This window comes from Simochromis diagramma, unplaced genomic scaffold (genome assembly GCF_900408965.1).
Source record: "Simochromis diagramma unplaced genomic scaffold, fSimDia1.1 OVJJ01000205.1, whole genome shotgun sequence".
Classification (NCBI taxonomy): Eukaryota; Metazoa; Chordata; class Actinopteri; order Cichliformes; family Cichlidae; genus Simochromis; species Simochromis diagramma.
The window spans coordinates 1,256,183-1,273,924 of NW_024386782.1; the positions used below are offsets into that span (position 1 = coordinate 1,256,183).

At 39.3% G+C, this 17,742-nt stretch overlaps 1 protein-coding gene and 1 long non-coding RNA gene across 2 annotated transcripts; one reads left to right on the forward strand and one right to left on the reverse strand.

The window, feature by feature from the left end:
* Positions 1-4,681, forward strand: rabggtb (Rab geranylgeranyltransferase subunit beta). The gene is made up of 9 exons (XM_040015334.1): positions 1-132; positions 472-579; positions 899-1,096; positions 1,401-1,506; positions 1,611-1,663; positions 1,964-2,074; positions 2,512-2,637; positions 3,154-3,303; positions 3,483-4,681. The coding sequence occupies exons 1-9, from the start codon at positions 130-132 to the stop codon at positions 3,621-3,623; spliced, it is 996 nt and encodes a 331-aa protein (XP_039871268.1). The 5' UTR covers positions 1-129; the 3' UTR covers positions 3,624-4,681.
* A 10,168-nt stretch (positions 4,682-14,849) lies between these two features.
* LOC120722661 lies at positions 14,850-16,811 on the reverse strand. Its single transcript, XR_005693559.1, has 2 exons — positions 16,599-16,811; positions 14,850-14,962 (listed from the first exon to the last, which is right to left on the reverse strand). It is a non-coding gene; the product is annotated as an uncharacterized LOC120722661 (long non-coding RNA).
* Between the last annotated feature and the right edge of the window lie 931 nt (positions 16,812-17,742).

Sequence of the window (17,742 nt, forward strand, 5' to 3'; positions counted from 1 at the left end):
TATCACTTCAAATATGAGGATTTAGGCTGCAGTTCTCCTTCCAAACCAATAGGTGGCAATAACGCGCTCCAAACCAACAGCCCGAATTGTTGTAGAAGAGGAAGAAGGAAAACGCCGGATCATGTCAGAATGGTAACTAGCGACCTGTTTCTAGTGTGATAACGAGTGTAGTTTAGGATAACATCACAATAAAATATTATGTAAGTGTGCTCTTTCCTCTAGTCTATCCAAACTTAGTCCCACACAAGCGAGCTAATCAGTGACAGCAGCTAGCAGAGTGGCTAAGATGTTAGCATGTAGCAGCCTGTCAACAAGCCGTGAATCATGTTAACAGTCAGCCATTTATCTGCTAAACAGGGGGTTAACTCAGCGCTAGATTACGAAGAGGAAGAAGCCAAGTTTGATTTTTTTTCAGGTTATTGAGTAGTTTTAAGGCTGTCTGACGTGTTGTTGATGTGTGTTGAATTTCAGGGGACCCAGGTGAAAGATGTGATCATAAAGCCCGACGCTCCCAGCACGCTGCTGCTGGAGAAACACGCAGACTACATCGCTGCCTACGGCTCCAAAAAGGACGACTATGTGAGTACAGGCCTCATCAGAGCCTTGATATCTGTGTTTCTATTCTGGGCTTGGCTACTTGCAAGCAACGGGTGGTCGTTGTCATCCCGCCACTCCAGTGATGACAATGATCCTACCCAAAGGAGATGAGGAGTTACTGAATGGGATGAGAAAGTGTGGGAATCAAATTCTAAGGGGTCGCTGAATGGGTGGTCTTCAAAACCTCCAGATAACAATCCAGTTGAGCTTCTGTGGTAGACTTTGGAGTTCAGAGGGGCAATCACTAAAAAAGCAGCCAATGTTTTTGAACTAACGCTGCTGACCTCTGGTGTTTTGTCAGGAGTACACGCTGTCTGAGTACTTGAGGATGAGCGGCATCTATTGGGGGCTGACTGTGATGGACCTGATGGGGGAGCTACCCAGAATGAACCAGCAGGAGATCGTAGACTTCATCAAAGCTTGTCAGCACGAGTGTGGAGGCATCAGCGCCAGCATCGGACATGACCCCCACCTGCTCTACACCCTCAGTGCCGTCCAGGTAGCAGATTACTCTCGTATTCTCTACAGCTTTAATTCTAGATGATACACTGAACTTTTAAATATTTATATGTGCTTTAATATTTCTGAATTGGCCCCTCTTTAGCAATTATTTTTTGCAGTTCTAGTGTTTATTCCTCTAGATGTTTATTTATTTTTCTTCATAGTGCTGCTTATATTTAGCTCAAATAAACATCTCAAATTGTGTCCCATAGTGTCTGGTCTGTAAAGGAACTTGAATGGTCTGCACATGGTGTATTTTATGTTCTCTTGTTTATTAGTATTTTGTGAACTCTCTTCCTCAGATCTTGTGCTTGTATGACAGCGTAGATGCGATTGATGTGGACAAAGTTGTGGAATATGTCAAAGGGCTGCAGCAGGAAGATGGCTCTTTTGCGGGGGACAAGTGGGGTGAGTGAGTTTTACTCTCACATCCCACAATACACGTGCTTCTAAGTTAGGGAAGAAATAAATAAAGCTAAGAACAATTTTTCTAATTTTTTTTGTCTTTGCAGGAGAAATAGACACACGGTTTTCCTTCTGCGCTGTTGCTACACTCGCATTACTGGTATGTATGTTAGTCTTTCCATGTAAATTATTATTTACATGATTTATTATTTAACTTAAAACTTTTTATAGTTGAACCTGTTTTAGAAAGTCCATTACTCGGCAGTGTTATGTGGGAGCATCGGACTTTATTTTGTGTCGATAAAATGAGGCTAAATAAATAATAAAGTTACACAATATCACAAAGTTCATCAGTTGACTCAACAGCTCTTTCATTCTTAAGTCTTAACAAGCATGTTTTAATAAACTGTGTTAACTTAAGCTCATTATACTTCATTTTAAGATGTTTTTTGTTTCCCAGGGCAAGATGGACACGATCAATGTTGACAAAGCCGTAGAGTTTGTTTTGTCATGTATGAACTTTGATGGAGGCTTTGGATGCAGACCTGGTTCTGAGTCTCATGCTGGTCAGGTGAGTTCACTGATATACTGATATTTATTCCCGCAGAAAAGTTTGGAGACTCTCAGAAGTGTTTTGTTTCTATTTGATAGAAAATAGAATTGAGCAAAATTGCAATTATTTGTCAATAGATTCAATAATCATAACAATTTCATTTTTTAAATTGATTGAATTGATGTCAGACAGTAAATCAATCTTTTTGAACAAAAGCAGCAAAACTCTTTCAAGTTTCAACCTAAAATAAAATAAAGGAATGATATGTTAAGTTGACACTTCCTGCCTGATTTGATCCTGCACACCAGTCTTGTTGAATGAAGCTGACTTATAAATGAGGCCAAGACAGTTGCAGTGTAAGGATGACGTGTTCAACCTGGATGGTGGTGAATTTGGCACTTTAGGATCAGTTGTTATTAAAATCAATTTCCGGTGTTTTCCTTCCTGTCTGTCAGATTTACTGCTGCACTGGCTTCCTGTCGCTCACTGGCCAGTTACACCAGTTGAACGCTGACCTGCTGGGGTGGTGGCTGTGTGAGAGACAGCTGCCGTCTGGAGGCCTGAATGGTCGACCTGAGAAGGTTTGTGCCAAACACTGTGAAGTATTGAGTTACTTAATGAAAGTATCTGGTTTTATAGTTTGAAGTTCAGACTCCTTCGCAGTTGAAGAGTTTGAGCTGTAGAAGCAATAATGCAGATGGAACAGGCTGATGATTTATTGGATTACCTGGTAATAAATACAGTTTTTAAGCTCAAATAAAATATTAATGTGTCTGAAAGGAGGAGATCAGCTTCCTCCAAAGGGTGGCTGGGTTCTCTGTCCTCTTTGGGCCTCAAAGTAGAGCCACTCCTCCTCCACATCGAAAGGAGGCAGTTGAGGTTGTCAGGCATCTGACTAAGACTGACTGGGCTGACTGACTTGACGCCTCCTAGGTGAGGTGTTTCAGACATATCCTACTAAGAAAAGTGGAGGTAAAGGAGGTGGAGTGGGTAGAGGGAGCTCTCAGTGTCTCTGCAGACTGCTGCCTCCATAATCTGAACCGGGATGTGGCAGAAAATATGAGCGACACCTCTGCTTTACTTTCGGTATCATTCAGCTTCCAGATGTGTGCTACTCGTGGTGGGTTTTGGCCTCGCTGAAAATCATCGGCAGGATCCGCTGGATTGACAAAGACAAGCTGCGGAAGTTTATTTTGGCCTGTCAAGACGAGGAGACGGGAGGTTTTGCCGATAGACCAGGAGATATGGTGAGAAGAATTTTAAGAATCTAAATTTGAATATTTGAAAAAAAGTCTTTGCATGTGAGGTAAAGCAGGTGGTTTCAAAGACACTGAGTGCGAAGTGTTTTGGTCCACTTCTGTGGCCCACTTTTGTAGTATTTTCTCTATAGTCAGTCTTATTGATTCCTATTAATCCTCCTTTGCAGGTGGATCCTTTCCACACCCTGTTCGGGGTTGCAGGTCTCTCCCTGCTTGGAGACGAACAGATCAAACCGGTGAATCCGGTGCTGTGCATGCCCGAGGACGTCCTTCAGCGTATTGGCCTGCAGCCTGACCTCCTCAGCTAACCCTCTGATGCATCACACAGACACTTTTTCCACCCGCACAAAACAGAAGCTCATGGCACGGCTGGATTTCGGGTGCACAGAGTCTCACAGTTTGGACATGACTTCCTCTGAACCTCTCTGTTTTAATCCTCCTGCTACTCATCGAGTCGGTGTTCTCGTGTCACTGCAACGAAAGGAGGGGCTTAAAAAGATGCTTTGAAGTGTCATCATCTTTGCAGAAGGCTGGAAATCATGCAAAAACATTCAACAACATGCAACAACTTCTCAACTTACTCACTATGTCAGTTTGAGGGGGAAAGTTTGCTCACAGTTAAAATGTTTCATCTTCCTGATGTTATCACCTTCCAGCTTGTCCTCTAGCCAAGAAGCTATTAGTGTTATGAGTTTCTTTGGCCAGAAGTTCCTTCTATTCTGTCCTATCGTGCTTTATTATCATGTTTGTTACTGGAATGACTGGGAATATTCATAGCTTATCAGCTTTGACCTTGAGAGTGAAGAATGGAAGCGATGAGTCAGATGAATTTGGCTGAGGGAGGAAAAGGTAAAAGTTAGATTTGCTGTTTTAGTATGTTGTCACACATAAAGCTAGAGCTTTTTCAATTTCCTGCCTTTAGCTTATTATGTATTTGATAAGAGCATGTGAAGAGCAACACTGTTCAGTAGGCTTTAGAAGTGGAGATGCGTCATAGGACAGCTTTCTCCATGCATTAAAATAAACCCTACACAGACTCTTATTTTGGCGGGCTTTATGGAAAGAGAAAATGTTCTCTTTGTGACTGGAACCACCCAGAGCTTAAACACTATCATTGGTATGTTTAATGTCTTATCCAGGATCCTAGTTACACTATTTATTTAAATGTATGTTGCTCAGTGCAGCTGTGTTAGATTTGCCTCCACAGTGCGTGCAACATGAAATATTTCCAGTCTTACCGTCAAATGAAATGGCTTTTCAGACAGCTTCACGTTCACTTTGTGCACTCTTCTCGTCTTACAGAATTAAATTTCTATCTGTTCTTTGTTAACTGTTAAGTGTCAATAAAGAGAGATATTATCAGTGAGTTGGTAAAGCATTCGTTCTTATTAGTTTTCCCCTTTTAAGGGCTTTTAATACTTAGTAAATGTTATTGCTATACAAAATGAATAGTCACATAGAGAGACCCCTGTGTTATTATAAGTTTTAAAGTTCAGTTTTCAATGAATTCTGCTCACTAAACATATTAAAATAAAAAACAAATTGACTTCGTCAGCAAACAAAGATAATGCAGATAAATAATGCCAGTCATCGGAGTTTTATCTTCCCGTAATTGTACATTCTAGATATGATTCAAACTTGCAACAGACAAAAATGATGTCAAAAACGAGATTTTATTGTCGGGATGAAAAGGCCGCTCAAACCCATAAAAGCATCTTCAGATCAAGCATTAAAAGGACCATATGATTGATGATGATGTTGTTTTGCTTTATTTCTGTTTGATTGTTTAAAATATACGTTTTGTGTCATTAATATGAATTTGATTCCAGGAGGAAACACAAATCCATTGAGGTCAGGAAGAGCTTCTGATGTAAAAATCAGCCAAATCAAACACGCGGCGCCGCCTCTGTCGCTGTTGGACCCCGTGTGATTAACTGAGCAGCTGGAGCTTATTTAAAATACGAGTTGAAACTTGACTCTAATGAAAATGAAAAGAAGGCAACTATATTGAGACTTTTCCCCAAATCCGAATAGTAAATGTGTAAGTTAAAGTCTACTTTTACATTAATTATAAGTGATACAAGTTTAGAGTCTCCATAGTGTTTTGGTGAATAAATTTGAATAATGCCCCACAAAGACTTAAACTAAACTTGGGCTTTGAATTTTCAAACCCCATAGCAATTCATCTCTAACATGCACACCGAGTCTATTTACGTATTTGGGCTTCAATTTAGAAGAATCTATTGTTACCCTGCTGTAGAAGACAAAGTGAGAAAGGTGCCATGGTGGCAATTTACTTCAAACTACATAAAAGTTACACAGAACTTGAACAGCCACAGAGTAAACAAATCCATTTTGCAGACCAGGGTAACAGTTTGGTTTATTTTACTTATTCAGCTAACAAAAGAGGAAGGCCATCTGCTGCCTCTCATGCTCAGGTAAACTTCAATCGACTACCAATAAAATACTAACAGGTTTTTAGATGAAGCTGATTACTCCATGGTGGAAGAAAAGGTGTAATGATCAGCGGTAAGGAGGATTCAGACCTACTGCTGTAAAAATATGAATATAATATAAGAAAAATCAAAAGAGGCAAATAATGCAGAGAAAATACCTCCTTTGTTTTTCTTCTATATTACAGCTAGATTATCACTAATGGACAAGCTGTTTCATTTGGCTTGCATGGGGCTAATTATGGTGATACTGAGTGATGATTATTTTTCATTGTGGAATAATGTGCTGATTTCTTGATTAAAGGTTTTGGTTTAATGTTTACCCATAACCCCAAGTAAGCCCCTCACACTGTGATGTTACTTAAAAATGGCAAACTATTTAAAAAATGAAAAGAGGAACATGCATTTTTCACACTGGGTGAGCTGGAGCACTGAAATGTGGGAGATTTTTAAATGAAAGACAATTAAACAACAATTAATATTTTAGTTTTAAATATTATTATTATTATTATTTTGCTGTTGGTTTGCTTTTGAAGCTGTAACCTGTGTCTGCTGTTACTTTAGCATCTTTGCATGTGTGATATGCAAACATTTCATCTTGTGAGCACGGTAACTTAAGCTGTGTGAATCATTTTTGTAGTTATTTCACTCTAAAAAGTGCAACATGACCAAAGGAAAACCTTTCAAAACTCTTCTGCTGCCATGGCTCAGCTGCTTCAAGGTTCACGGTGCTGTATTTAGAGATTCCCTTCTACATACTGTGGTTGTAACGAGTGGTTATTTGAGTTACTTTCCTATCAGTCAAAGCAGTCTGACCTCTGACATGTGATAGAATGTGATGTGATTGTGTGGGAAAATCAGAATAGTCCAACGGTTTCTGAAACACTCAGACCTTCCTGTTTGGCAAAAAAACGGACACATTTAAAATCACTCAAATCACCTTTCGTTTGCACTTTGATGGTCAGCTTGAACTTCAGCAGGTCATCTTGACCAAATGCACTGAGTTGCTGCCATGTGATTGGCTGATTAGAGAGTCTGGAAGCCCAGAGGTTTTAATTATTACTTTGTACCAGAATCTTAAATATTGTATAGACGTCGTTTTCATATGTATGAGCTCGTTCTGCAGAACTAAATTAGCTTTGCCACTAGATGGCAGCCTTACCTTTTTATATATATATATGTTGCTTTAAGTCTCTCTTAAGTCCGTCATAATTATATAAAACCAACAGACTGGATAGAAATTGTATTAGGCATTAAATTAATGCAGTTCAGTACACAAGCCATAACATGCAGTATACTCTACATTTAGTTTTTGGTTATGCTATTGAAATTTACATGTTTTGGAAGTCAGGTTATAGACGGTGTCATACTGGAGTTTTATTCTTTCCTTTTGCAATCCATAAACTAAATCCACAGTCTGTCATGAGATATTTTAGCTTTAATATCTAATGTTAAGCATTTAAACAGATTGTAGTTAAAGACTTTCATGAATTGCATTGATTAGGATAAAACTCTTTTACTTCCAGCATTAAGATTGATGCTGCAGTAATGAAGCTGGCAGCCCACAGACTCTGCCGATGCTGTGTGAGAGATTGTGTTTCACAGCGGTGGCAGACTGCAGTAATGGACCGGGGTAAAAAGATGGATGCAGTCCGTCTCTGTAATTCTCTCCTACCTGTTTTCCTCCATGTAATGAAGATAAGATTTCCCCCTGCAATGTAACACTTTAACTGAAACAATTTTCTAACAAAGGCTTTAATAAAATGTCAGTCTAATGATAAAATGATTGCAGTAACTATGGAGAACGTTATTATCTCCCGGCAGTAATTAGAGCATCAGGATTGTGAAGATGGTGAAGCACATTTTACATTAATATTCTGATGAACTTCATCATGCTGGGAAGTGACTTTAGATAAGACGCGTTTAAAGTTTTGATTCTTGTTAGTGACAGGGTTATTTTACAGCTGTTTGTAGTCCTTTTACATTTATTTTCAGTTTTGTTTTCATGTGTTGTTGCTTTGTGTCTTTCAGTGGTCATTTTGTGTCTGTGTCTAAGCCTTATTTCATAGAGCTGTTAATTCCTGTTGAGAAGCGCCATTAAAACATTGTGAAGGTGTTAAGATATTTAACATGATTGCATGGTCATTTTTAAGCTCTGTGAGTCCAGAGGAACACTTTTCTCACTGTTTTTTGGCTGTCGGTGGTCCTTGTAAATCTGCTTGTGGTCTTATTGGGTCTATTTTTAATACTTTTCAATCTTTTTATGAACTTTTGAGCCTGATTTGGGTTTTTTTTAGTGTGTTTTGGCCTTCTTGGATATACCTGTGGTCATTTTGCATCAGTTTGTTTTGTGTCTTTTTTGTAGATGATATCTTAAAATATTTTTTTATGATTTTGCCCCTGGCCTCCCAGCAGTTTCCTTGGCCGCCCTTGTGCCACCTCGTTTAATAAAACCTGGAATCATGAGGTCCCCCACATCTTCAGCTGACCTGTTCAATATTCCATCCATAATACTAACAAGCCATCCTTCTCTGACTCTGGCGTGAGGTATGCAGGGGCCAATCAGACCCAAGGTGCCCCTGGCCCTGCCTTCACCTCTGCCACCATTCCTGTCGCATGCATTTTTCATCGTGTTATATTCTTAGTGCAATGTGGTGCTGCAGAAAATATACTGGGAGCCTTGTATTTATTTGTGTATTCATTTAGTCCATGGGGGAGCAGTAATCTGTGGGCCCCTGGTGTCTGGGCAGAGACAAACATGCTGGTTGTTAGGCTGCTGAGAAACCCCACTGGCTCTCATTAGTGAGAAAGAGACAGGGAAGACAGAAGGTGGGAGAGAAGCAAAAAAAAAAAGAAAAAAGTGTGAATGAGAGACAGAGGCGAAGAGTGAGGAAACCAAAGAGAGAAAAGGAGCAGAGAGACAGATGGATGGATCACAGCTTTCACCTCTCTGTCGTATTTGTTTGCAAGGAAAGCCGCAACCCATTTTTCCTCCCTCTCCTCATCTCAGTCCTGTCACCCTCTCGTTATCTCTCAGCACAAAATACAGAGGATTAGTCCAGGACAGGCAGCTGCAGCCAAACGCTGCTAAACCACAGGCACAGCAGACAATCACTTAATAAATGTTTAATTAAGCCACAGCAATATTATGTGTGTAGAGATTACTCATGAGTTTGGAGCAGTTTTGTTTTTAACTTTTCACCCAGTTTGGTTTTATTCTGCTTCTGTTATTGCCTCCCAGCAGCTCCGCGAGAGGTCGGTTTTGCAGCTTTGGCATGAATTGGACAGTCTTGTTTGTTTCCAACAAATTTATAATTTACCTCATGTTGCTGGTGAGTTTGTTACCCATCAACTGACAGAGCAGCTGCAGCTGGTATTGTGGCTTTGCTTAAAGCTTCACCGTGTTGTCATTCAAAAATATAGATTTTTCAGTGCTTTGGCTGAAGTGAAAGGATATCAGGTGTCTAAAATCTCTCAGGCAGCTCTGTGCAGTGAGCTTATTTTCAGTCTAAAGGTGAAGAAAAACAAAACTGCCTCAAAAATCTCTGAGGTTTGCTGATTTTGCTTGAAGCTTCTGTCTAAAGAAGACAAAATAACCCACAAACGTAACTGACTTTTTCCTGGATTACTTATTAATAAGAATTTTTAAACCACTGTCATGTCTGTATGATAAACCATGAGATGGATAATTTAGCAGGAAAAGGTCCAACGCTAACAAACACCAAAATTCAACAAAGTTTTTGCTCACAGTGTGAATTTTGAGGCATCCAGTGAAGACTAGGGTCAAGAAGTCTGTGTGCTCAGCTAAGAAAAACTGGCCCATGACTCCTGGTGAAAACAAGAAGTCTAATACTCAGCTTTATGGATGGTGGTAGGCGGTCAGGATTGCTCTTTAGACAAGTCCAGTTTTTATTCAACAATTAAGTTCCTCATGGGGTACCAAAGCAGTACAGTGGTCAGCTCTGTTGCCTCACATCAAGAGGGTTCTTGGTTCAAACCTGCTGGCTGGCTGGAGCCTTTCTGTGTGGAGTTTTTGTGCTCTCCTGGTGCTTGTGTGGGTGTTCTGTCTGGGCACTCTACAATCCTCCCACGCTAAAGTTAACTGGCAATTCTAAATCGGTACGAACACGAGTGTGAGATAGGCTCCAGCTCTCTCATCACCCTGAAATGGAAAAGCAATTAAGAAAATGTGTGGATGTATAGATGATTAAAAACTGCACAGTTTCAAAGCAAAAGGTGTAACAGCTATGATGGCCCTAAAGACAATGTCTAAAAATAGAATGAAAAAATAATTGCACCCAAAAACCAAACAAAACTAAACACTGTCAGAAGAACAACTAAAAACAATACAAAAAATAATACAGAAAAACTAATGATACCACATAGGACACAAACTCCAAGTCTCCTGGGTCAAACTTTAAAGATAACATGCCTAAACAGCAAAAAATATATATTTTAAAAAATACAAATTAAATATTAAAAACGAACCTACACAGAATCTAAACCCCAGTCTCTAGGATAAGTCCAGTGTTTGAGTCATGCACCACCTGGAATGGAAAAAATAAAAAAAATATGACATTCACATGACTTGTATGCAGGTCAGTAGAAAGAAACAGGAATAAGTGAAAGTATCTCATAATTTTAGAGCCGTTTCCACTGTAGAAAGCTGTAGCTGGTGTACATTTGCTGTGAGACTGACTTGCAAAATATCAAGAGAGAAAATCATGACTTCGTTCTCATCTTAATTACTTTCCACTTTATCTTTTTTTGTTTTTTGCTGTGACCTGAAGTTCCGATCAGGCATCAACACCATCCTTCATGATTTTTTAATGACTCATTTTCTTCCATGGTGAACTGTCAGCCACTTAGACTGGATAAGATTTCTTTTTTTTTCTTATATTTTATTCATACATCAAACATTATATTTTTAAGAGAGTTTGAACTAAGCCAGACTCTTAAGAAAACAGAACATCCCTACAGGTAGTGTTATTGAGTAACGTGAACAAAAGTTTACTCCTGACCTCAGAAACAGCAGCAGGCAAAACAATCTGAACTCAAGGTCTGTTTGGAAGCTGTTCTGGAGCATCTGCAGTTTCATGACAGCAGGGCACCTCTGAGATGTACGCTGGGCTGAACTTTCAACTTTCAAGAGAATATTTCATTTTGTCTCATGAGGATTGATTTTCTAAGCAACTAACAACTTGAAGTTACTAAGGAAAAACCCCACAGTAGTGAAACGAGACATCAGTAGATAGAGAAGTGTAGAAGGCATGATTATTGAAATGCTTGAAATCTCACTGCTGATGGTTAATATGAAGTCTTGCTCAATGCCAGTCTTCCCAGGAGTGGTTGTACCAGCAAACTCACCGCAAAGTCAGACTGTGCTCAGACAAGATGAAGCACGAAACCCTAGAGTTACATGTCTTGATGCATTCTCAGTCATCAAAACTTGACTGAAATTGTGTCATGCAATTAGAAAGTGAACCCAAGCACAGCAGCAAATCTACAACAGAATGACTGAAAATGTAAAGAATCATTGTGCTGCAACAGTCCAGTCAAAGCCCAGACCTCAACCAGATTAAAATGCTGTGGCAGAAACCTAAGAGAGCTGTGCAAAAATTAATGCCTGCCTCTTGATAAACTGAAGCAACGCTGTAAATAAGAATGGGCCAAAATTCCCACTGAGAGACTGATAAGGATTACTTGCTGCTAAAGGTGGTTCTACAAGCTACTTAATCATAGGTTGCAAGAACCTAATAGTCTTCTTTGTTAGGAATTCAGAACTTGTGAGATACATCTGATTTTTAATTGTAATTCACTTGTTATCAGTATATTTAGCACTACCCTGCTCTTTAAAAGGAAGAACTTATAAAACATACCTTTGAGGTATGCACTAATCAGGCATAACATTATGACCACTGAGGGGTGAAGTGAATAACACTCATTATCTCTTCATCATTTTATCTTCAAAGTTTATGTTGGGAGCAGGAACTGGGGAAGGGTGATGATTTGAGGAAATTTGATAAGGTTCCAGTTCTGATGGCTAGATGACTGGGTCAGAGCATCTCCAAAACATCAATGGCTAAGGCTCAGTGATGCATGTGGTGAGGAAAAGTTGTGTGGTCTGGTCTGACAGATGAGCTAATGTGGCTTTGCAGACCAGTCAGAGTGTGGATGCTGACCAATGTCCACTGCCGAAAGGACGAATAATGGACATGTGAGCATGAAGCCCTGGAAGAAGTCGGTCTGGTCTGATGAATCATGTTTTATTTTACATCAGGGGTAGTGTCGAGTTCCCCAGGCAACTCCAGGCCTCGAGTGCCAGTGTCCTGCAGGTTTTAGATATCACCCTGGGTCAACACATCTGAATTAGATGATTAGTTCATTAGCAGGAGAACTTCAGGACATGTTGAGGAGGTCATTTAGCCATCAAATCAGCTGTGTTGAATCAAGGACACATCTAAAACCTGCAGGACACCGGCACTCGAGGCCTGGACTTGCCTACCCTTGTTTTACATCATGTGGATGGTCGGATGCTTATGCGTACCTTACCTGGGGACGTCAGTGGTGGCAGTGTGATGCTTTGGGCAATTTTCTGCTTTGAAACTTTGGGTCCTGCCATCCATGTGAATGTTACTTTGTAGCACCTTCCTAAGCATTGTTACAGACCATGTACATGCTTACATTGAAATGATATTCCCTGATGGATGTGGCTGAGGATCTGTTGCTAACATCTTGGTTGCACGTCCTCAGGGGTCCATGAAATCCATGCTCCGACAGGTCAGTGTTCTTTTTGCAGCAAAAGGGGGACAAATGCAATCTTAGGCAGGTGGTCATAGTGTTAAGCCTGATGAAATCAAGTAATAGCCAGAACAGAGCATTAAATATTTCTTATAAATTATAATCCAAATCTTCCCTATTTTTAATTTACAATAAATCTGGAATAAAAACCTAAATGAGTTATGCACTTTTTGACATCTGCTTTTATGATGCAGATCTTCACACCTCTCGTTCATCTTTCCCTGAACAGCTTCTTCCATAACTTTTGAAATGACAGGTTGCAGCTACATTTCCACAATAACAAGAAAAAATGAGATGATGAAAAGCTCCATAACAGCTGGTAAATGGACCACCGGGTGCTAGATTTGTCTTTGGTATGATGTGTGTGAAAAGCAGCAGATGTCATATTTATTGCCCTACAGTGATAACTGGTAATCTGACAAATCTTTCTAACCCATTATCACCTGCTGTTGTATTCACTAGGAGGCAGTAAAGCACAAATTTTGGACTGTGATGATGACATGGATCAGAGTTCAGAAAGAATAAAAATGTCCTTAAAGCTGCTGAAGGGAAAATGAAAATGGAAACTAAATTTTTACCTGGGCACGGACTCCTAGTCTGCAATTCATTTATTAATACAAATGAACCTTGTGTTCTGAGATGAATCATTCATACATTAACAAAATGACACAGTGTCCAAAAGAACTTGTGGTAATTACATTTCAATTTATGCTTGAGAGAAATTTGTCATAGTGAGTCAAAATGATTCATTCTTGTGAGCTGTCTTGAAAGCGGAGGAACACAGGACAGCGGATTATCCGCTGTTTCTGTGGCTGCAGGCGATACGAAGTGTGACTATAGCCTCTGAAACAGATGTGTGAAAATTGTGGTTTACACAGGTCTGTTCTGGAAAGCCACAACTACCAGATCACTATGTAATATTAAAATGTTCATCATAAGACAACTGTGAAAATTAAGAGTTTTCTGAAGAAGGGTTTGTTGTTTGAGATCAATCCAGAGAAAATACTCTAAATAATCTTTGTGAAAATATGTTGAATTAAATGTTGAATTAAAGCTAAAATTTCCATTATATTTCACCAAAATTATAATTCAGCCCATTTTTAATTATAAAAAGTTGTCAGTGTATTCAATAATAGAGAAAAAAAAACTAACAGAGATTTCTTGTGTGGTAATGTGTGACCAAATTTGTAATACAGCTGATTAGATTTAGATAAAAGGAGCTCAGAAAGCAGCCAAGAAAAAGATAAATATGAAGATTTCAAATGTGACGACCTGGAAAAGTCCACCTGCTGAAGCACAGTGTGAGATTCCACAGCAGCTGTTAAATTTTGCTGATAGTGTTATCATTTTGTCAGGATCTCCTAATCACCTTTACATTTTATGGTCCAACTGATTACAATCATTTTCAGGGTCCTTGTTTTTATTTGGTTCTGCTACAATGGCTTTGAATGATCCACTGTTTTAAAAAAAATGTATTTATCTTACAGTAGGTCTTGATACTACTCTACCTTTAAGCCAGCTTTCTTCTGGTTGGATGCTGTTCATAAACAAAATGATTTGAAAAGCTGGCGAGTGGGATTTGTGTGCTCAAGGCAAGTGCAGTGAACAGAAGCTGAGGTCAATATTAGAAAAAGAAATAAGCCCATTAAAAAAAAATTCTGCACAATTTCTAATATGATAAAAAAAATTGAGCAATGTAGTTTTATCTGTTTGATTTATTTTTATGTTTTGGATTTTCAGGGCATACCAGTGAAATTGAAATTGCAGTTTCTTTCCCCATCAGGAAAGTCAGCCTTCCAGAAATAATGGTCCAAAGATGTGCTTCTATTTGATGCTCATGTTCTATTACATCTGTTACCACTAACCAATTTGTTTTAATCATTTTATGATCCATTACTCTCTCCCAGTTCATCTCTGTGCATAGCATATCTTAAATTATTTTAACAACACTTGCTTCACTATCCTGAACATTGTTGGCTCATTAAGGTCACACCACTCCAAAGTAAAATCCCAGTCATGGCTTAATGAGACTGTACTGTACTGTACTGTTCCTGTACTCAGATCAACCATACGTCATATCTTTTTTAAAACTATTTGATTCTTTATGGTGTTTGATCAGTTTGAGCCAACCTCACATCCACACTTAACTAATATTGTTAATTTGAAACCCACTGAACACCGATGCCATTTTTCCCATACTCCTCAAAGAGACTTTCAGCATAAATGGGTTTTAGAAAGCATGACACACACAGTGGTTATAATATTTGTGACTTTTATTTACAGAGCTGTTTCCAAGCTGCAGCAGCCGCTGTCTCTTTCTCTCTTGTTTGCCCAGTTTCCTCGCACTGCTGCTCCAACTCAGCTCTCTTCCTCTTCCAGGTCCCAATGTGCTACTGAAATAGAGGAGGCATGATTAGACGATCGTTACCAGCCAAGTTGGCCAACCCTTCCCCTGCAGCTGAGCTACAGAACTCACCACACTCTTATAAGAAGCCCAGACTTAAGACAAAGTAATGGCCAGAACAGAGCCACAGTAGGTAGCTTTTCTGGAGAAATCCATTTCCCAACGCTAGCTATTCAATATTTCATGATCAGTGAATCATTTTTAACAATATATCTGTGTCCACTGTATTAAACTAATTCATATCTGTCTAACAGGTTGTTTTCAATTAGTATTGCAAGGCTGTTTTGACTTGTGGTGTACCCCAGGGCTCTATTTTGGGTCCTATTCTATTATCCCTCTTGGGTCCATATTAAAATGCATGTTAGTGCCCAATCACTTATATTTCAATTACACCCAGAATTTGCTCTTCATCAGTGAGAATAAAACTAAAATCCTGGTCTTTAATCCTGCTTTAATCCTGTGTGGGCAGCTCAATTCACAAATTTGCCCAAATCTCTCAGATCTCTGGCTTCATGCTATAAACCTTACATAAAGAACCCTGGTGTAAGTTTATTATTTTCCACTCTGAAATTAGATTTGTAGGTTGCATTCACTGGGAGACAGAAAAACAGCGTCATCACAGACAGAATATGCTAAGACTTTTCACCAAAAGCCTTGTTAAAAAAATCTATTGTCTACAAGTAGTGTCTCAAGTGGTGTCTTAAAAACATCCGTGTTGGGCTAAGACATGCCAGCATTTCATGGAGAAAGAGGGAAAAACTCCTGTTTACTGCTGAATCCAAGACAAAAGTGAATGGCAATAGGGTGAACCCAGAGTGAAGTCTGAAGTCACTGCTCTGAGCTTTGAATCCACTCCTCCTAGACCAAGAAAGAGTAGCAGTCTACTCTTCAGAGGCATCTTCGACCCTCTGGTTTGCATCTTTGTGAAGAATGATTCATACTGCAGCAGAAAAGTGAGTTCAAACACAGCTTTGAAGGCTATATGGACTATAAAACATGGATGTAGTCACTGTGACACTTCCCACTGGTGGATAAACCAAGGACATTGGTTGCTTACATGATAGCCACTTACCAGAGCTAATGTCATATGAAAAAAGATTGAAAAAAAGGAGATTGAAATCATACTCTTTTTGCAAAAATGTCTCCTGAGGTGTTGAAACAAGTGAGAAGTGGAGTAATTTTGTTACAGACTTCTATGCAGCCGGACTTCTTTTTGCAACCACGGGACATCCCCGCCCGCTCCGCTGGCCATTAAAAAGAATGCAAGGTTGAGGTTTCTCTATATGTTAATTTCTTATATACTTATTTTAAGCCTTTAAGACCAAAGATTTTCCTGTAACTGACCACAAACCTGTTGAAAAATTTTGGAGCCATGGGAAGACTGTGAAAGAGAAATTACGTCTCTGGGGGTTTTTCAGAACATTTCAAGATCCTGCTGGGATAAAATGGATTTTCAGGTTTGAACAAATGTGGAGAACATGCAGCTTGACTATGTGTATGTATGTAATATAAAACAGAGGAATTCCTCCTTAGTAGTATTAGAAATTTAATCCCCCACTGTACATGCTGAGGTATGCTTCGACATCACTTATATCTGCAATTATTATTGCTACAATAGTACTTACAGGCTTGTCTCCATCAGCTGAGAGCCTCTATCAGAGTCTTTGTGTCTGTGTCTGTCAGCACAGGAGGAGGGTTTCAGGGGGCAGAGAGGGCATCATCACTCAGGCATCTTCTTACTGGGTTCACTGCACCGAACTGAAGCCTGGGAACCAGACCAACGCCAACTGTTCCCATCAAGCAAATGGATGCAGGTTCTGTGAAACTGAAATCAGAGCCATACTTCGCAGCATGGTGTCCAGTATTTTTAGACAATAGCTCTGGGAGAAAAAACTGCACTGGCTTCTCTTTTCTTTTCACAGTTTTAGATCTTTTCCTCGCTGATGAGAGAAAAGTACTTAAATGAACCTCAGGGCAATGCTTCCTTCAAGCAGTCTAAATCTGTCATGACTATTAGGCTGTCCGCCTTTCTCTCTGTTACCCTCTATTTTTACACATTTATACGATTTTAACTTTTTGTCCTCAGGTACTTTTTTCCCCACACCTTTTCATCACAAGCTTCTGTGGGAACACTTCAGACACAATGTCTTTTTTCTCTCTCTGCAGGCAGTTTTTGTTATCAGACGCAAGAGAAGCTTGTCTAAAATGGCAAGTCTCAACTCATTCTATTGAAATGTGAGCAAACATTAATCTGAAGCATTAAAAAAAATTCAAAATATTTTTTCTCACATTCTCACTTTTAAAAAAGGTGTTTGTTTTAACTGTGTGCTGAAGGCACACAATTTCTCATTGATGAAAAGCTTTTAGATGAATTGTCATGACATATCGAGGATGAATACTACAGACTTAACTTACGGGGATCACTTTTTGTTTTTTGTTTTTTAATTGATTGAGTGAAATATTGAATAGATTACTGAATAGATTAATGATGAATAGTGGATATAGTCCAAGTTCTTATAGCATTTTATTGGGAATTAGGGTTTCTCTCCCACGGTCCAAAGATATTGTTTAGGTTAGGGTTAACTTACTGGTCATTAATTGTTGATTCCAAATAGCCCACAGGTTTGAACACTTGGTGACTTGTCCAGGGTGCACCCCATCACTTAGCCTACGGCAGCAGGAATAGGCCCAAGTGGAACAAGCGGAAAAAAATTAGTTAAAATTCGAATTTTATTTGTCACACACACACAACCATACACAGAACGACAT

Coding starts and splice junctions, on each gene's coding strand:
- rabggtb (XM_040015334.1), top strand. Junction 2,075..2,511: donor CTGAGTCTCATGCTGGTCAG/GTGAGTTCACTG, acceptor CCTGTCTGTCAG/ATTTACTGCTGCACTGGCTT. Junction 2,638..3,153: donor TGAATGGTCGACCTGAGAAG/GTTTGTGCCAAA, acceptor GGTATCATTCAG/CTTCCAGATGTGTGCTACTC.